At 43.7% G+C, this 20,979-nt stretch overlaps 1 protein-coding gene across 2 annotated transcripts in view; it reads right to left on the bottom strand.

Moving 5' to 3' along the window:
• Positions 1-8,554: 8,554 nt before the first annotated feature.
• FBLN1 (fibulin 1) overlaps positions 8,555-20,979 on the bottom strand; it is an 84,453-nt gene continuing 72,028 nt past the window's right edge. The window contains exon 17 of one of the 2 annotated variants that reach the window (XM_054222257.1): positions 8,555-11,199. In XM_054222257.1, coding sequence (XP_054078232.1) covers positions 11,060-11,199 — 140 coding nt within the window. In that variant the 3' untranslated portion in view covers positions 8,555-11,059. The remainder of the gene's footprint in view (positions 11,200-20,979) is intronic. The other variant, XM_054222239.1, reaches the window with a different exon arrangement.

Below are 20,979 nucleotides of genomic sequence, written 5' to 3'. Positions count from 1 at the left end.
TTGCAGTGGTCCCAGGCAGCCTTTCCACTGTTTCTGCGAAGTTTCCGCTTACGAATTTAAAATATTTCCACAAGCTGTCTTAAGGTTTCTTTTTTATATATATAGCTAAAGCTACATATTAAGATAAACCAATTAATAAAATTTTCTTGTTCTGTGGAGTCTCTGCCACCCAAGGGTTCAGTACAACTTGCATTTATTAAAAAGACAACGAAACGTGGATTTTTTGAGGTACCCATCTACATAGTCTCCACAGACAGAAGAAGTGGGTGAAACATGGTGCAGGACAGCGTCAAATGCTTTGCATAAGTCCAGGTAGATGACAACAGTTGCTCTTCCCTTCTCCACCAATGCTGTAACACTGTCATAGCAGGCCACCAAATTTGTCAGGCATGATTTGCCCTTAGTGAAGCCATGTTGGCTGTCGCCAGTCATCTCCTTATTTTCCATGGGCCTCAGCATAGTTTCCAGGAGGATCTGCTCCATGATCTTGCTGGGCACAGAGGTATAGTTCCCCAGGTCTTCCTTTTTAAAAACGGGAGTTATGTTTCCCCTTTTCCAGTCAGTGTGAATTTCACTGGACTGCCACAACTTCTCAAACATGGTGAATAGTGGCTTAGCGGCTTCATCCACCAGTTCCTTCAGGACCTGTGGATGAATCTCAGCAGGTCCCCTGGACTTGTGTCCAGGGTTTCCTTAGATGGTCTCAAACCTGGTCTTCTCCAACAGTGGGCAGTTTGTCATTCTCCCAGTCCCTGCCTTTGCCTTCTGTGACTTGGGTGGAGTGGCTGGAGCACTTGCCAGTGAAGACTGAGGCAAAAAATGTCATTGAGTACCCCAGCCTTCTCCATAGCCCAGGTGTCCAGGTTTCCTTACAGAGCGGGCTCACATTTTCCCTAGTCCTTCTTTTAACACCAACATACCCGTAGAAGCTATTCTTGTTGCCCTTTTTCCTCCTCCTTTCTTCAGTAGGAGTGTTTTCCCATTTCACTAGAACACAACTGACTACCATGCAAGAGAGGCTGAAGCAGGTGCTTCCCAGTCTGTCTTGCCAACCCAATGCCTCCATGTTTCAGAGGAGACGGGGGGCGAGTTTTACTGCAGAGATATTGGAGATAACCTGCTGACCAAACTGCTCTCTGGACTGCTCATTTTCCCTCCTGTATCCTTACAGAAAGGCTCCTGCAGAGGCAGCCTCTAGACCAAGCATCAAGGACAAAGCCACCAGTGAAGCGCAGATATTTGGATCCAACCTCAGTTGACGTGTTGTGCCAGTTCAGAGTCCTTCTACTGCTGCCTAGGTAAGCCCACCTCCAGCCTAGACATGGACCTCTGCTTTAGCTCCTTTCTAATGCTGTCTCAGTAAGCTGTTCATCTGCAAATCTGGGAAATCTTGTGGGTTTAGAAAAAAAAAAACAAACTCATTTTGTCAGTGCCCTTCAATGAGAGCAATCTTTCAGCCACCCACGCCTATCAGCTAACTGTGCTTGGCCAGACATCAAAAACACAGTCAAGCCTGAACCACCAATGATTTCAGTCTAACCTTCGCCTTAGGAGGAGTTCAGGGAAGCCCACATGTTTTCAGACTGCATTAATACCCACTTCTTGGCTTGCTAAGATGGATGCTTTCCTGTGTCTATCTGCTGGCCTCATCCACGTAACCTTCTTCCCTGGGTCTCTGTCTGACACACAGCCAGAAGCTCTACAAACACATTGGCTTATGGGGGCAGAACATCTCGTTTCAGTTTTACCAACACAGACATCGGCAGCTGAAATACTCTTTCCATGTTCCCAGCTGTTCCACATCTGAGAAACCTAAGGAGAGGGAGGTGGAATAAGGGGGAAGGTGGGAAGCTTACTCTGGGTAGGGGTAAAAAGGAATTATAGTCATAAACATTTATAAAGAGATCAGTAGCCAAAAGTATGAATTGGAAAGAAGGGAGTTGCCTGCATGAAGAGACATCATCAAAATAAGCCTCACAAGTATAATTCAAGACAAAATGAATCTCACTGTCATTAAAGAAAGTGAAGTTTACCATGACCTGTGAACTGATGGGGTCTGATTAAAAAAAATGTATGAAATTTAGTAGCTGCAAATGAGGCCTCTAATCCATAAGAAGTGAAGCGCATAAATTGAAGGCTACAAAGTCCATTTTTCCTTAGGTTTTGTGCAGTTGTTTTACACAGAACTTTGCCATCTGTCAATACCACAGATAACCTGATGCTTCCTGGTAGAGCTGGACGAATGGTCACCAGCTCAATATGTACAAATGTACAGCAATTTTTCCACTTTGGAAGGGAAAAAACATTCTTTTCTAATTTCTAAATACTAGACAGCTGGCCACAGTTAAAGCACCATCTAGTACTTTCTGGTTAGCTTACTTAAACACATATTTGTAATTTTCAAAACCTAAACTGTAGTTACGGAGTTATGATGGTATCCATTACACTGGTGCTTTTTTATCATTATTACAACTTCTGCCCAAAATGTTGGCAGTATTAAGACGATTCGGCAGCATGTAATTTAACTTACCTCGCATCCAGAGTTGAGGGTGGTCCCTCTGATCAGGTCCGAGGTCACTGATGGGGCAGGTTCAGAGAAAGTGGCTCCTGCCTTTGCCAGGGTCAGTCTGAGCAGGGGAACCCAAAAGCATTTCTCTTTCATCAGATCTCTCCCACCACCACTGTGTAACCTGCACCGCACCTCGCTCATGTGAGAGCCATCAGCTAACTGCAAAACAAAAGAGCTAATCACCATCTCCATCAGCAACCTGCAAAGGTCATTCTCCGAGAAGTGCCAGGCCAAGATATTTGTCACCCATGGTGTCGGACACAACCGCTTTTCTTTCTTTTTTTTTTTTTTTTTTTTATTAAATTTAAATGGGGTGAGGGAATCCATTTCCATCAGAGCAGTACCAACGCCAGACTTAAGCTGTCTTAAGTCTAAAATAAAATAACAGCGTGTTGCCCTCATGGGATCCCAAACACTTTGCGTACTGTTAAAGCCCACATTGCACCTTGGTGCCACGTGAATCGTCACATGCTGGACTGGTGACCTGCTCCTCTCACCGCAGAGCGGAGGAACTCCTCTAGCCCAGTCACCACTGATGAAGCAAAGGGGAGCGAGTTGTGACTCCTGTCTCCTTGCTCCTCGTGGTCGGTGGCCCAGTGAAGTTACGAGCTTACTAGAGCCACTAGCAGTGAAGGCATGGAGGGGCTGGATATGATATATCCAGTTACCAGAAGAGCATCAAACAGCCCAGAACCTTAATCCTCACTTTTTATCACTGCCAAACATCTCTTCAGCATGAGACGGGGCATGACTTAATGATATAATCATAAAAATTCCAAGTGGTTCATAGTTACCTCCACGACGTTAGTTAACCCAGTTCAGTGATGAAGTGCAGTTGCAGAGAAGAGCCATCCCTGTGCTTCTGGACCCCTATCTACCCAGCGAGCGATCAGCACGGGTTGCAGGAGGGGAGGGAACGTCCCGCCTTGCTGTTGTTCAAAGTCCCAGGCCTCCTGATGGGACAAGCCAGCTCTGCCAGTTGTCTTTTAACACAGGCAGATCCTGAATGTTTTCTAAGAACCCGATCGTAGCGTGAGTTAATGGAGAGGCCATGCCATTTGGTGGCAAGTAAGAACACGCTATCAGTCGGACATGGGAATTAGTGCAGGGAACCTGTGTCGGCAAGTGGTCCAGCCTCCACGGGGTGGCTCCCCACACCCCTGACCCACTGCCTCTTGCTGCAATTCATTACTCTGGGCCCAGTCTCCTCTGTTGCCCCATGCTTCACATTGGCTCTTGCACCTTGAAGTAATGAGGTACATGGACTTAACTGTTAGAAGTAAATTTAAAAGCGGGTGGCCATTAACTGTCCCATGCAGGTGTCCACCTGGGCATAATCTAGATGTGGTACAGAGTGCCACGGTAAAACATCTTGGGTACGAAAGCATGGCGTGCCTGCCTCTGTCTGCAGTGACCCCAGGAAAGGTCTTCTTTCTGTAGCTCTTCAAGATCTCCCTTTGGGGTCTGGTGGACATGTTTAACTTCGGTTGCTCAGTTACAAGTAAACACTCAGTGCTAGAAGAAAAAGAGGAAGATGGATGCAGGGAGTGAAAATACGGAGAGGGAGAAGAGAATCCAATAAAGGGAAATGGAGAGGAAAAAAAAAGATGAAATAGGATAAGGTGAAAGCAAAAAAAAAAGGCTCATTACAGAACAGATAGCGCATTCTTAGCTGCAGCAAGAATGAAAAATCTTTCATCAGATCAATGACTTTGGAGACTTGGTGGGTGTACTTTATGCCTCTCTTGTCTAGCAGCAGCAATTTCCACGCAGCCTCACACCTCCTGCGCTCACCGCAGGCAGCAGGGAACAAAAGAGGCTCAGAAAGCAGAAGTGATGTTGGGAAGGGCTCTGGCATTCCTTGCCGTTGCAGAGCCGGGAGGACGGTTCAGCATCAGACCAGACGGGTAATTTGAGGGAAGGGCGTCCTCCACAGGCACGCGGGGCCGCCCGGGGAGCCCCGGCCGTGACCATGGGCAGGAGCTGAGGTGGGCAGGGGCAAGGGAGGGTGCGGGGCTGCAGGCAGGCAGGTTCTAAACCTCAGCCAACCTCGGGACCCCGAGATATAAATCAGGTTGTGGTCCATCTTGTTCTTTCTCCTTAGGAGAAAGGGTGTTTCTTAACTCATGGCTAAGTGCATGCTGGCCAACCAGAAGTGGCTCTGGCACTTTTCTCAAAACTGTGCTCGCTTCAGACTCGGCCAAGAGAGAACAATCAAGCGCTATTTTCGAGGGTGACTGACTGCACGCCCTTGGAATGAGCATCCTTGCGAGACCTCAGCTGACATCTTTTAAAGAGCTAGCAAAAATCCCAGCTTAGGGGAAGAGAAGGATTTTTATATTATTTTTTTTCCCTTTCAGAGAGAATGGCCTTTTCCACAAATCTAAAGAAGTATGTTTAATTAGTTCTGACTGGGTGTTAAATGTACTAAAAAACAAAAGCAAAGCGGCAGCCAATGGACCCAAACTCGAACCTTGCTATGGAAAACAAATAGAGAAGACATAATATCAAGACAGTAGGTATGGCCACAGTAGAAAAAAATTGCAGAATGCTTTTATAAGCAGTTTTTGATTTTCTCAAAAAGACAAAAGAAAATAATATTAAGGAGCACATTTATTTATTTTGATTCTACTGAATTCCAACAGCTATGTCTTAAATTCTGCTTGGAACTACCTCGGATCCATTTTGAACCCCCAAAAATAAATTCCTCTGCTGTCCTTAGCATCGTTTACTTATTTTGAGATGCACTACATCGTTATGCACAAAGTAGACAAAAGTACAGTTTTTCCACTGCATGAATATTTTTCCTGCCGTTCTTAAAAATAGTATCCTCAAAATTCACTAGCAAAAAAAGTTAAATGAAACGGATCAGGGCGAGGTGGGGGGGTAGGAGGCGGGGGGAGCAACTAAACAATTTCCTACATTAATTCTTACTTTTGTACTGATCTAATGCAGCACACGGATCATATACGAAAGCCGAGATAATTTTCCAGATGCTTTACAATCTCATGTAGACAAAGACACAATGCAGACAAGGCACACGCTTGCAGCATCCCGCAGCCATTTGGCCATTTCCGTAGAGGAAGAGCGAGCCGTATTTAACATTCACAAAAGCTCCCTGAAAGAAGTCACGGGGACATGACGGCAGGGGAATTACTACTTGAGAGGATGCGGAGGAATCTGTGCTCACCTGACATGCGTGGCAAGGTGGGGCCCCGAGCCCCGGGACATACACGGGCTGTTGCGGGCCGTGGGTTGCGAGCCCTGGGGACTTCCCACAGAGGCAGCCTGCGGAGAGCTGGTCCTCCCCACCGCCTGGGCTCGGCCTTGGCGCTTCCAACAGCAGCAATACGGGGTTTTCCAGGCCAGGCTTTAATGTCTTGGATTCCGCTGGCCAGTAAATGCATCAAGCTGTCAACTAAGATTATTGTCATGTTCAAAAAAAGATAATAATCTGGCAGTATATTTAACAGGGACAGCACTAAGTGTGCCACGCTCACTTCTGATGAAAGGAATTTTTACGTAAGTGCCTCTAAGCCTGGAATGTAACAGGAAAAACTCAGAATGAGCTTCCCCCAGCTCATCTGTTAATAGCAGTTACTCCCGACTGGACACAAGCTAGACTTTGCTGTAATTTCATGGGAAGTTTGGGATATACACGACATCATTAAAATGGCTCTGTATGTAACACACCTGATTGCAAAGGGAGCCGATCCTTTGTTTAACTTCCATGAAGGACTACCTACATAGCCCACAGGCAGCATCCCTGGGGTGGGTTTCTCGTCCCGGGGCGTTAGTGATCTCAGTAGTGTCAAGAACAAGAGACCTGAGAGATGAGCCGTCACTCAGACAGGTAATACAAAGCCAATGTGGTCACGGCACGAACATCTTCTCCGTTCCAGCAGCTGTGAATTGCTCTTCAGGCGTCAGGATTTCTTGTTCTAAAGAGCCTATCTAGCAAGCTACACCTAATATATATACATATACGCAATTTTCCTATGCAATATGGATTAACACCACCACAAAATACAGAAAAGTCATATGTCAGCATCCCTGTAAAAGTCTGTTATGGAATACTAAATCCAAGCTGCTGAAACATTGCAAGAGAATCGCTAGAGGCTATTGTTCACAGAAAATGTTTCTAAGAACCCATGCTCTTTTTTTTCTGCCACAGCTGGCCCCTACTATTTTCTGCATCGATAAAATTTTCACAAACAGGGCAAAAATACAAATGCTCATTTAAAAAATAAAGGTAGCAAGATCATATTAACTGATGAGCAGAGCACATTCTCTGTGTTCAGCGAAACAAACAGTGTATTTAAACATCTTCTGACACTCGCTGCTGGAAGGAGTTGTCTTCACAGCGGTACCTACGTACTACCTGCTATAAGGCAGCTGGTGTTGAATTGGTGGCCTTGTGCCACTCTTCAGAATTACATTTTAAATAATAATTGCATTCACTTCAGTTACCAGTATGCATGTTTTTAAGTGCCTTGAAATATGGGCTATCATCCACATCCACTTGCTAATTCAACTACAGATCGTTACAAAGAGTTATTGTATTTAATCTGGCAGCTCCCTCTGTTTTAATTCCTTTACACCAGCACGGATGTAAGAACACAGCTGCATCGAACCTGCTTCCGTAAAAGGCGCAGTCTGTCATGTGTTGGTCACGCTGGCTGGTGTAACTCGCTCTGCTCCAGAAGTCACCTTGTGCCACGCTTTTCACACCACCCGGCGTTGCACGAGGCGGGAGACTTCACCAGGGCCATGTTGGCAGCACGGATTGACTGCGTGTGTGGAGGCACCGAAGCGGTCACGAACTGGATGGGCGAAGCGGAGACCATAATATTTCTCGTGGGCCAAACTCAGGCGCAGTGTGATTTTGTGGTGGAGACAAGAACACATTAATGCTGCACGAGCTCCAAATAATGGGGGTATCCACAGTGCTGAGAAGCAATTTGCCGTGTTGGAGCGCTGCAGTCAGTCAGCGGCGGCTTCCAAGAGTTACTTGGAAGTTAAGTCACCGTAGTTAGGACAGCTACCCTGGAAAGGCACACGGTATTTCTCTCCACGAAATAACTTTTGTCATCGCTGCACAAGCTTACCCAGCTATCAAATGTGGAAGGTACTGATTTGAAGACTGTTACGAAACTTGTTTGTTCTTCATTGCTATTGTCCTTGGCTGTCGTGCCCTTCTTCTGTAACAGGAGTAACTACGCTAGGGTTACCTGCACTATGCTATTTTGCCTTCTCTATCTGCTGATAAATTACAGATCCATCAGGAAGCGATTTTTAAACTGAAGAAGAAGAAAGTAGATCAGTCTATCAGCAAATTTATCTGAAATATTCCTGGCATGTTATTATTTTATTTGACTAAGGCTATGGCCCCAATTACTCAGAACCGTCTACGTACACTGAATGCTTACTCAGGCAAAACTGTGCTAATCCCACTAGAAATCACTCTTGAGGCAATTTTTCCTGCCATAAGGCTCGTCCTAGCAGCAGTCCCTGTAGCATACAAGAAGTCGTGCAATCTATGGAGGATGCCTCACTCAGCAGAACAACCCGAGCCCGGCTGCTCCTCCCGTCGGGAATCTGGCTGGCACCTGTGAGCCTTCGCTCATTCGAGTGATTTTTGCCTCTCCGTACTCATCTAGTGTCAAATGAGATAGTTTATCAGGTAATTTGATCCTGTGTAGTATCCGTAATTGCCTGTTATCATTACTCATTCTTTTAATGGTGTGTGATTGTTTTTCCGAGGCACGTGACATCATTCTGTGTGTGACTGAGCAGATGACTTAAAAAAAGCAGACTAATGGGCACTCGGCAGTCTGTACTCGTTCTCGTCGTTTTCTTCTAAATGCTCATTTACTTGTGATTCTGTTTCCCCACAATTAAAATGACTTGAACTTAGATCTAATCATTCCAAAGAAAGCACAGCAAAAGCAAAGCCTGCAAAGTGAGCGGATCTCGGCGACAATTTCATCAGCACGTTCTCCCACTTGAACAGCTTTAATGATTTGCCAGTAAAAATTACAAATAGTTTTACTTTGCCCCATTTGCAACAAATGAAACTTCATTGTCACAGGTTTGGATGAGAGAAATATTTAATCTTTCCTATCATTACTGAATTATCTAGTTTTTCTATGCTGATCTATTAAAAGTTAAGACACGTCACAGTGACCATGGCATTAAGCGCTCTTTAATTTTATTATACACAAAACATAAAATCATCTACTGGATCAACGTTCTCATATGACATCAGGACTATTTAAAAAGCTGCTTGCAATTTTCGAAGATTATTTGGGACAATGTAGGAAAACAGTTTTCCAGGAAGTAGTGGTAATCCTTCTTCTGTCCTATTTTTACTCAAAAATGCAGACAGAAGAAGGGGACAGGGGTGTGTGTGTGGTGGTGTGTGGTTTCTCCTTTACAGAAAAAAAGTTTGTAAATTAGTTTGTTCATCAGTTTGATCCTAAAATTAGATTTCTGCTGTCCCAACGTTCTTTCCAGTGCAACTAAATACCACTTACAGAGGAAATAAAAGATCAAAAATGACAGTCTAGAAAATCAGATGGAAACAGTTTTTGTATTTTTGGTACTAAGGCTAATTACTTTTCCTACACTGGCAAGGAAAAGAACTTGACGTTTAAGTAGAGTCTTCTGTCCTCCTTTTCTTGGACTTTGTTGACATAATAAAATGTTTTACTTTCCAATCTGAATCGGAGTTACATAGGCCAGTAATCCCTGAAGTCAACAGTATCTCTTGTACTTTCGAGTTTTCCAACATCTCCGTTAGTTGAATGACGAAGGTCACCTGCTATAAGTATTACCTGCTTGATAGCATTTTTCTACGCCAATATGTAAATATTTATTGAAAAGATAAAGACCATAGAGGCAGCCACTGACAACACTGAACATGTTTTAAGCTGATGGCATCCTGAAAACCTGGCTACGTATGGTGTTGGGATGCTCTGTGCAGGGGGAACAAACACCGTCAAGAGGCTATCCTTTAGTCAAATTCTAGTCATGAGAATATCATAAAACTTTCATTTAAGGAGTGAGAATGCTGCAGGCAGAGAAGCTTCCCTGCCACAGAAAATGGAATGAAGACTTCTGTATGTACCCAGTAAAGTTGTTATGGTCTTTTATTTGCAAGGAGCAGAGAGGCGGATCTTTATTAGTCTTATTCAAAGATCGTTCAGGTCAATGGAAAGATTTCCTTAAGCTTCAGCGGCTTTTGTGTAAAAGGAAGCAACAAATGCCTAGCGCCAATAATGACCAACGAAACAGCAGGCTGTTTTGAGTGGGGAATGTGTGATATATCCATAGAATGAATTTGCTTGCAGGAGACGCATTTTTGTATATTATACAATTTTTCTGGTAAGCAGAAACCATAGCATGTGTTTGAGTATTTCCCATCTGACTTTCTTTATTTCCTCACATCTTAACAAACACAACAAACTGAAACATGGAGCTAGTTATTTTCCGTTCCGTAATAAAAAAGATAGGTTACTTTGATGCCCAGAAGATACATTAAAACATTCATTTATTTGTGAGAGTTTTTGTGATATTATTACATATACCTTGGTTTGGTGCATAGGAAGCGTGCAGTTTAACATGCTGATTTTATTACCCATTTTAAAAAGGTATGGAGCTTTACTCTGTTACAGAGAGGTGATACAGGTCTGAGTTTCCTGTATATCACTGAGTAGGGATGAGACTGGAATTTAAGCAATATGCCTTATCCTTGTACGAGGTTAATTTCAATGAGAGGTATTTATTTAATTAGAATCAAACATAATCTTACAATCAAATAATAAGTACAAAAAAGGAGTATTTTCTTAATGTGTGCAATAGCTTGCTGCTCTCTTACTCTTTCTAATTCCTTTTGCACTTCCTCTTGGAGCCGTAGCTGAATGGCGCTTTTTAAATACCTAGGCTAAACTTCTCAGAAATGATTAGCAATTCTGGGCGCCTATTCAGAGTTACGCTACTGGGGCCCGAAAGCGAATATTTGGCACTTTCTGACACTCTGACTCCTTCAAGGTAGTTAATATTGAGGTGAAATTACTAATTCTTACCAAACTTCTTCCATCCAAAGATACCATATATTCATCCCAATCAACTCCGACATCTACTTTGTTCCACGTCCTCAGTCGCTCTGGTTATCTGGCCAAGGAGCAATAGTTAAGATCTGCCTAAACATTTAGAAAAGTTTTAAATTTCACTAGGCAGCTGAGCACTTTTACACGCTACTTATTTATACAGACAACTACTACATCAGGCTCACTTAATTTGCTCCACCCTATGTCTCTAATCAACATAATAGCTTGTTATCTGTCTTAAACTATAAACCAAATATTTAAAAATAAAACAAACAAAAAAAAAACACTATTGGGTTTTACAAACAAGTATATGACATAATAGCTTGTGGTAATGATTTAGGTTGGAGTGGCTCGCTTGCCTGGGATTTTAAACACTTTCTCAGAACCAGTACTCGGAGACAAAGATGTGAACGTTGACAATGTTACGATGAGATACCACTCCACCCATGACGTAGTTCATCTCCAGTTTCAGGATGGCATGGAAAGGTCCAACGATGGGCCTCACCTGGCGAACTACACCTGTTGGGGTAGAAATAGGTTGCTGAGACTAATAGGGGAATCAGAAGGGCTTGGATGCACTCCACCCTGCTCCACCTCAGCAAGAGAAAAATTGCCCTTCATTTTCAGTATTGCTGATGGAAAGTTATTTCATCTACTGGACCTGTAAATGGCATAAAGAAAGTTCACAGAATAAGAATAAAATAAAACTTTTGAATCAAAATATTTTGCGGAAGATCTAGAAAGAGCACTAAAATGTTGCCAATGGCAGAAAAGATATATATTCTGAAACGAGAAATTTTTTTTTACCTTGTATTCAGAGCGATAAACTCTTCAAGGCCTGCGACATTGCTTTTTACATAGGACGTAAGGAGACTTTGCCTAGCTAAGCCAGCACACACACTGCCCTGAGGAGTACATAAGCACGCGCACCTGGGAATGCCATGCAATTTCTGGTACCGTGTTGAAAACCACTTTTCATTTGGAACAGTAGAAACTATTTGTAACAGCAATTACGACGCAGCAATAAAATCAGCACCTTCCCTATAAATATCTCGTAACACTAATTTGTAAATTGACAGTGTGTTGCATCGTGGGCGGATAACCCCACTAAAAGCAATCGGAATAAAAGCAGGCGAGTTTAACGAGGGAAGGGGGACTATCACACTGTCTGTCCCTGTGTCATTCCTCACACGGATGGCGGCCATTCCCTCCCCACCAGCAGGGGCTGATAATGAGGAAAGAAGAGGTAAAGGCAAAGCGAGCTGTGTCTTTTAGGGCTCCGGTCCTTCAGTTTGTTTTACACAGAGGAGACCCAGTGCTGGGGCGCAGCAGGACGGGGACTGCTGGGGGCTGAGTGGTGAGGTCCTCAGGGGGGCTGCAGGGCAGGGCTTCTTCAGCCAGGGCATGTCCCACCACCCCAGCCAGGCAGCAGGGCAGGCCAGGGGACAGCCGGGTTCAAGCAAGGGTCCAGATCACTGGGCAAGTTCATGGTGATGACGCAGGGATGAAGTCAAACTAGGAAGGCGGCATATGGGCCAGGTCCAGAATAAGAGGACCCACAGCTGTGATGGAGCCAGAGACCAGCTCTCTTCCAGCACAGCTCAGGCAGCGACTGCAGCTGACTGAAATGGGGCTCGTGGCCGCTGGGCAGAGTGTGGGGGAGGACCCTGGGGAAGCCCATCTGGGCCATATAGGTTTTGTCGGCACCTTGACACGATGTGGCTAAACCAAATAGTGTTACAGCTTCAGACCTACACAAAAGAAAGTCAACGGGAGCTTTGCCGCTGACTCCAAAGGCTTGGGATCAGCCCATAAACGTGTTCTCGCTTCACAGTTATTTCCTAAGCCCGGTGTAATTAGAGTAGGGGGCTACCAAATGGCTGACATCTGAAAGGATGTATCCAAAAGGTCAAAATCACGTAAACCTGGGGTCAGCCAGCAGGCATCGGGGGTCTGGCAGAGACCCCCTCCTCAGACCCCTCCTTCTGACAACTGACTTATCTGGCAAGGCGTTTGATTCGGAGGGAAATACTCAGTTTAAGAAAGGATTCTTTAAGACGTATCCCTTCTGCATGCTGGGGGTTATGTTTCACAAGCAGGCAGCACACCAGCGCCTTCCCAGAGCCCCAGCCGAACTCCTACAGCAGTCCCCTACGAACACGTTGGCTTGAGATCTGATGGGAGAGATAAACGTTTGCTTATGCAGGCTGTCAGCACCTTTTTCTAGGGCAGTGATGACATTACAGTTTTGTTCTGTTTAAATACCAACTAATATCTTCAGCATGCACTAAAATTGCAAACTTTTCACCACATTCACTTTGCTTGCCATATTTGATGAATACACTTTTTAAGCATCCTTCCCCCTACAATTTATATGTACATACATACATATATATATATATATACACACACACACACATATTTTTTTTTAGTTTTCTTGGCTACTCTCCCGCACCTTGTAAAAATGACTGGGCTTGGCAGATGATATATTGAAAAAGAAAAGCCTTGCTAAAATTGCCCTCCCTTTAGGGTAGCATTTAAAGCATTTTGGTAACAACACATCACATTATTGCAGGCAGTGCTTTAACTGACAACCACGGAAACACGCAGCATTGGAATCATTCAGTATTGGCAAGCTGTTTAACCCACCCTGTTAGCGGCTCCTGCAGTGATCACCAAGCCTCAGATGGCAAAGGTTCCTGTTTCCATTTAGCAACCTTTCACAGTGTTCTACGCTTTCTTCCTCTGCTCCAGTGGAGTCTGCTCTAGTCTAGAAGTGGGGTTGCAAATTGTGTTTTTTTCTGACGTGACGCAATTCCCCTCAAGATGGCTTATGCCACAGTATGGCGTCTAACCATACATTATTGATGTCGCATTCAAAGCAATTAGTGACTTTCTCATTCTTGTTTGGATGCATTCTGCTAATAGGCAGAAAAAATGGAACACTTACTTATTTTCAAGGTGGAACGGGCGAATACACTGCGATCCATGTGGCAGTACTTTTCCACGCAGTTCTTTTGCTGCAGTTTTAAAATCAAGCCTAATAATGGTCTGAGAAGCGAAAGCTGCACACGTTAAGACAGCTACACTGAAGCAAGAAATTGCAGGAATGTGCAAAGAAACACAATACTCCCACAACATTTATTTATCCGGTTTGTTGTGGCAATGTCCTAGATGGTCCTGAAATGACCACCAGTGCAAAAGAACTATTTCCCTTCCTCTCCTATTAAATAAACAGGATGTTGCAGCCAGATGGGTTCGCACTACAGCATGCGTATAAGGATGCAGTCATTCTAAATGGGCAGAAGAAAAAAAAAAAGAAAAAAAAGACAAAACCCTTGAAATGTTCTACTGGACAAAAGCACAGGACAGGTTTTCAGCTCTTGGCAGACTTACTCATCGAGAGCTCTCGCATTTTTTTGGTGAAAAGTGCTAAAATGGAAAACCTGAGCATTTTTATCCACCAGCCTCAGGGACAAATGTGGGTGGAAACCATGCAATAGCAAAGCTGCTCAGACCCTGAAACCTGGCTACACATTTACTCACTTCCCAGTGATGCTGTTGCAGTGGTCCTAGGACTTGTCTCAGAAATGCTGTCAAAGGCTACCTGCTATAACCTGTCACTGCCTTCTGACGCTACCTGTGCCTGATTCTCTAATGTCTTGCGCCTGTCATGTCAGGTACGCGGGAGGCACAGCTATTCTGTACCCAAACAAGGCCAGCAGTGCCTTGTGCCTACTCTCACAAATGGACGTCTACAGAAAAAGCTTCAGATTTGGGCCTGGCACGTGTAATTCACATACACGGCTCAATGAATCAGTCGGCATCTTGAGAGCCTTTAGCACAGGACACATCTGAAGATGCCATGTGTGATAATTCTGGATGTTTTTAAGCGACGTGGCTTTATCAGTTACTGCAACATTTGCATAAACATGTTGTTCCACTATGCCTTTTGGCAGACTGGCTGGGTCCAGATTTGTGGTCTGGCATCCTTCAGCACTTATAGATGAATATTGAGTACAAAAATGTACTTTTATAGTAACAGGAAGGTTACAATTTTTAAATGTACTTAAAAGTCAGGAAATGTAGAAATTAGGCAGCTGCTTTTTGATCTCTTTTTTACCAGTCTAAATCCAAAGTAGCTGGATGGAGCCACTCCAATTTGACACAGGGGTAACTGAAGCCTGGGACTTGGTCCTGGATCACTGTAGCAGTACACACTGTCCTGTGAGTTACCCTCCAGAGGATGCCAGAACAATGGTGTTGCTCATTAAGTGACCTGAAAACGGAGTGCTCTCCAATACCACCATCAACTGGTGCTCTCTGGGACCAAAGCTGCAGACTCTACAGTTGGTAAGTGGGGTGAGTTTATTTAAGCAAGTTCATCCAAACCCTTTTCCAACAAAATTAGATTTCAGCTAGGTTTGCACAAAAAAATAAGCCAGGAGAATATTTGCCTATACTAAAACAGGGTCAATCACCGATAAAGGACATTTGCGCTGCTGCTGAATCCCATGTGCCAGGCAATCTCGAGCATCTGTGTTGTCTTGCCTACAGGCACACCTATGCAAGCGCGCGATACTACCCTCCACTCCGATGTGCTGCTGTTGCTGCTGTTTGTACTCTTCAGTTCATAATCTGTGACCCAAACACAGACTCAACCTACAGAAAACCCTACATGTCACAGGCCAGGCAGACTACTTTCCATCAGCTCGCCTTTGTTTGGTTTTGCTTTGTTGTTAACTGAGCAGAGATGTTATGGCAGGTCCCAAATCTGCTTGGGTATCTTCATGGTTTGCTGACCTTCTGCTTTTAGAAAACATTTATAAGACTTCTTTTTCTTGCACACTTTGCCCTTATTGTAAACAGGATCTACGCCAATCCTTTCCACCTGCTGATCTGTGTAAGCAAACAGCCCTGGCTTGAGAGGCAGTAAGTTTTTGGATGTCACAGTTATTTCTGCAGTGATTGTCTGACCATGGCCCAGAACTTTTAAAGCTCTGCAATTAATACTTGCCCTCTTTCTTCTTCTTCTTTCGTGTTTTGTATTTCCATTTTGTCTAAGGTAAAAGTATGTCACCATGTGAAGGCATTAACCTAAATAATATAGAACGCATATTTTCAAGAATAAGAATAATGACAACAAGCAGTATTTTAGAGCCACTGTCATTGGATTACTGATGCTTTGCTTATCAAAGAAGATGGGATAAATAAGACAGCAAGGTTAATATTGTTAATCTTCCTAAGCCTTTCAGCAGAATTTCTATTATTGTAATCAGATGCCACAGGTATTCCTTGGCTTGTCTATACCTCTTTAAGATATCATTACATTTCTCTGCTTTGAAATATGTGAGACCCTCAGGCAATTCACCTCTGTGTCTGGTTTCTGCTTGTATTTTTGCATTATGCAGCTGATTTGCTAAGAAGCTCCATTTCGAACTTAGGAGAAACACTGCTGTTTTGTCAGCACGTTAACCCATTCTGGATGACAAGTCCCCATGTTATCGTGTATTAACATTTTGTCTCCAGAAATCCAGACTCCTCATTCTGACTTCTGTGCTAAGCTCACTGCCCGGTATGCCGAAAAAGCACTTGCAAAACTCTTTAAACCACTTTTTTTAAAAAAAATCCCTTCTCTTCTTTTTTTTCCACTACTAACTACAAAATCTGCAGCAATTACACTTGCAATGAATCTGGGTTATTGCGCTCCTTACACCTGTTGCTGAACACGGCATTTGCATTTTCTCTAGAGAGAGTTCCTCTAACAGAGACCTCCACAGTTTGCCAGAAAGCAGAACCAACAAAGCTTATTTTCACACTGCCATTAGAAATGGCTGGTTTGGGTTGGTAGAGACATGCATTATGTTATGTTTTCTGTTCCAGGGGTGAAGGTCGCAAGATTTTCCACAGGGATTGATTCTGGAGTCTAGACAAATGTTTAAATCTATATCATCGTAAGAACTCGGCGCAGACGTAAGTTGCACCCATTCCTCAAAAAGAGAGCCGCAGATAACCTAAACTTTTGAGGACCCCCCCAAAATCGAACTGGGAAGTGTTAGTGGAGCAGGCAAGGAATCAGGGGCTGAAGGGAGAGGCAAGAGGGACTGCTGATTACTGGGGAGCTTTATCTGCTGACTGCTGGAAGAAGAGGGGATGTGCTGAAGTAAACCTCCTCTTGCCTTACCTGCATATGCATACGCAGGCATATGTGTTTGTGTATATATAAACAACCAAAACTACTGCCAAATCAAGAGTTGTTCTTCCAAATAACCTGTGGGCTATGCTCAGGAAAATACAATAAACACAGTTATCAAAAACGTGATCAATCCCCTCAACCGCATTTCAAGCTCTGTGTTAAGTAACAAGCAGAAGAGCTCTTTTCCTCTTACCACTTTCTCATCTTTTCCCCCGTGCACGGGGTTACAGCTGTATTGTTTTGTTCTGGTCACCACATGCCAAAGGATAGTAACAAAACTACCTTGGGGTTTTTTTTCCCCTTTGGGCTCACAGCGAGCACAGTGTCTCCTTTCTGTGATTCTCCTCAGGTGGCAAGTTAACAGAGAGACATGTGGCTTTTTACTCTCAGTCGAATCCAACAGTATTGCCCCTTTTTCATTAGTGCAAGACATAACCCTTGACAATATGGGCAGGCACCAATTTAGCCCGTTTTTTCTGGGAACAAACGATTTATTTAGGAAAATTTGCTGAATTTTTTTTTTTTACATTGTTTAATTGTATGATCTGTGGTCAGCTCAAAACTGACCACAAACTGGCTAAACTTGGGACGGATGGTGTGGAGTTACTGGGAGAGCATGAAGTGGTAAAAAGAAGAACAATCCACTTTTCCGAATCATTAATCTATAGTAAACGTATTAATCCGGTCCTAAATAGAACAAAACACATCTTTTTATTCATTCTGAGATCTATTTTAAATTTAATACTCTGTAAAAAGTATCTAAAATAATAAGAATGGGATATACATTTGAAATACCAAAGGCAGTCAGACAAGTCTGAGCATAGCTCATTGTTTGCTTTTCCTTCAAAATATGCACACACTGCTATTAATTATTTTTCTTTCGTGTTTGCGTCCTGGTCATGCATTATTAAAATTAACTTTCACAAATCAGAAACTAACAGGACAACTGAGAATTAGTTTTCATTCACTTGACTGCAAGTGGAACTACCGACCATATAAATATATATATATATAAAAAGAATATTTTCCACTAGCTAGAATTAACAGAAACTTGCTATAAGAAATATGATTTGAATTATTGTGGAATAAGGCTCCGTAAGAATGTTATTATCAGGTCCATTGGGAAATACAGTCATAGACAGCAAAAAGTCTGGGAATGAGGAGAATTTAAGAATCTCCTGGGATCTTCTTGGTAGTTCTTATGTGTGATGATGTTTCTTTGCCCCCGATGCACAGCCTGTTCCACTGGCTGCCTAGCTCTGTTGCCCCAGGCAACTTCTGATCAAGTACACGCCAGCAAGGCAGGCAGGAGAGCAGGGCCGAAAAGCTGAGGAGGGTATGAGGCTTAGCAGGTAAGAGGCAGGAATACATACTAGGGCTGAAAAATGCGGACTGTTTTCATGCAGCATGTATGACATATTGGTAGCAATACACTCATTTCTGTTCCTTATGAGATAAATAAAATCCCATGCGAGATGCGTAAGAGCGCAAGCAAATGCGTTTTCCCCCTCAGTTTCCTAATCCTCAATCTATGAGTCTACAGATCTCATTGTAAGTGAAAGCTAAAATCCATCGTTAAACGTGTCCCCTTTGAAAAGGATCACAGGAAGGCTCGCCCAGAGGACGTGCTGTTACACAGTGAGAGGCAGTGCTGTCTGTTTTCACAGACAGGGAACTTTTGGGATGAGCTGCTAGTGACACCCACAAGAAAGAGATTTCAATGACATAAAACCCACCTAATAATTTTTCCTCTACCTCTTTTCCTTGTGCTCTAAATGGATACTTGGAACGTGAAATGATTAATTTGGAAAAATTCAAGTACCAGGGAATGCGATGAGAGCTGTGGAGCTGGAGCCTAAACTCAATTGAAACTCAGGTAATTCATTGGGGTTTATATTAACTTCCAAGTAATCTCAGCCTGTGTTCTACAGTCCTACATTTGGCTCCTCCTGGATCTCTGTTCCATCACAAAACCCACTCTGGTCCCTTTTACAGCCTTGTCAGAGACGAGCAGTCCTAGCTGCCACGACGCAACAGTAACTACCCTTTTTTAAGCGGTGGATCTTTGGGAATCAGAAAAATAGCCTTTAAATAGCCTGCTAGGCTGTGCCAGGCCATGGGTATGTATGACTACGTGCAAAGGACGGACACAGGCTCTCCCCTAATGTTGGCAAACTTCTTTAATCCCATGTGCGTGCTGCAGTAGTGAAGCCGAGAGGTGATCTCGGCCTCCTGGGACCTAAAGCCATTGCATGGCTATTAAAAGGAAAGTAGCCCGAAACACCAGCACACCAGCGGTAATGTGTGGTGAACAACTTTTTGTAGGGGAAAGGCATGTTTATGAGTTTCCCTTAAGCAATGCAAGAAGACTGATCTCCTCATGTTAATGCAAGATCCTGGACTATAATTTCAAGTTTGCTTTTCTCCTCAAGGCCTCTTGCTTTATACTGCTGGCCAAGATTTTCAAAATTAGGAGTAAACATCTCAGATGCATCGGTGTTACTTAAGAGCCTAGTCACAGTTTCAAAAGAGATGTTCAGGCAATTAGGAAGTTTAGGACTAGGGAAATGATCATTGCAGTGGCTATTTTAAAAGGCAAAGCTGATAGGATCATTCCAGAAATGAGCAAGAGAAAAAAAAATCCAGCCATGAATAAATGCTTCCTTGGATCAAACCATAGACAATGAGTTGCAGGTTAAGCTTGAATACCAGACTATCTCAGTCTACAACATGTAAATACATATCTATAGTGTGAAGCCAAAACTATGTAGCCAAAATGTTTTTTGGCTCTGTAGACCTCAACTCAAAGAAGTCATGTTAAGATTTGTAAGAAAAAAGTTATTTCTTATTCAGGATTCATTACAAATATAAAAAGTTCATCAGTAAGGTTAAAAAATAATTCACATCCTGGTCACAAGTAGAAAACATATATTTTAGGCTATTTTATCCAATTATTTTTTTTCTGTAGAAAGCTTTGGGGCTCTGCATACGTTAAAATTTAATTACATTCCTTTCCTAAAGGCTGCTTTGTATTCCAAAACATTATGCCAAAGTAATGATTTTCGCTACTTAAATGGCTCTGCCAACATAGTTACTAGAGTACTTACTGACCGATACCATGCCAGGGGAGAAGGGAAGTGAATCAACTGTTTGGTAATTGCCCACTGTATCCCTAGCTTTGAAAATATAATGCGTCAAACATTGCACATTAGGGAGTGTCTTACTGCATTTGGTAGAGTGAAAGCAGAAAAGTTTTTCCTTTTGTGGCAATCCAGTCCCCAACATCGCCACCATCCAGAATCAGAATCACAGGAACAGTCGAGGCAGGAAGCAGCTCTGAAGACCATCTATACAACTTCTTGCTCAAAGCAGAGTCACACAGAGCATGTTGCTCTGGGCTGTGTTCAGTCTGGTTTGCATAGCAAGGTTTTGTAGTGGGGGGGGCTACCGGGGTGGCTTCTGTGAGAAGATGCTAGAAGCTTCCCCCGTGTCCAATACAGCCAATGCTAGACAGCTCCAAGATGGACCCACCACTGGCCAAAGCTGAGCCCATCAGCAACGGTGGTAGCACCTCTGTAATAACATATTTAAGAAGGGACGGAGAAAAAATTGCTGTGAAACAGCAGCCAGAGGAGCAGAGTGAGAAAATATGAGAGGAATAACTCTGCAGACATCAAGGTCAGTGAAGAAGTAGGGGGAGGAGGTGCTCCAGGCACTGGAACAGAGATTCCCCTGCAGCCCATGGTGGAGGCCATGGTGAGGCAGGCTGTGCCCCTGCAGCCCATGGAGGTTAACAGTGGAGCAAATATCTACCTGCAGTGCACGGAGGACCCCACGCCAGAGCAGGCGGATGCCTGAAGGAGGCTGTGACCCCCTGGAGAGCCTACGCTGGAGCAGGTTTGCTGGCAGGACTTGTGATCCCACTCCATGGAAAGGACCCATGCTGGAGCAGTTTGTGAAGAACTGCAGCCTGTGGGGAGGACTGTCTCCCATGGGAGGGACTTCATGCTGGAGCAGGGGAAGGTTGTGAGGAGGAAGGAGTGCGAGAGACAACGTGTGATGAACTGACCACAAGCCCCATTCCCCATCTCCCTGTGCCACTC

This window comes from Rissa tridactyla, chromosome 1 (genome assembly GCF_028500815.1).
Source record: "Rissa tridactyla isolate bRisTri1 chromosome 1, bRisTri1.patW.cur.20221130, whole genome shotgun sequence".
Lineage (NCBI taxonomy): Eukaryota > Metazoa > Chordata > Aves > Charadriiformes > Laridae > Rissa > Rissa tridactyla.
This window is presented reverse-complemented; position numbering and strand designations above follow the sequence as displayed.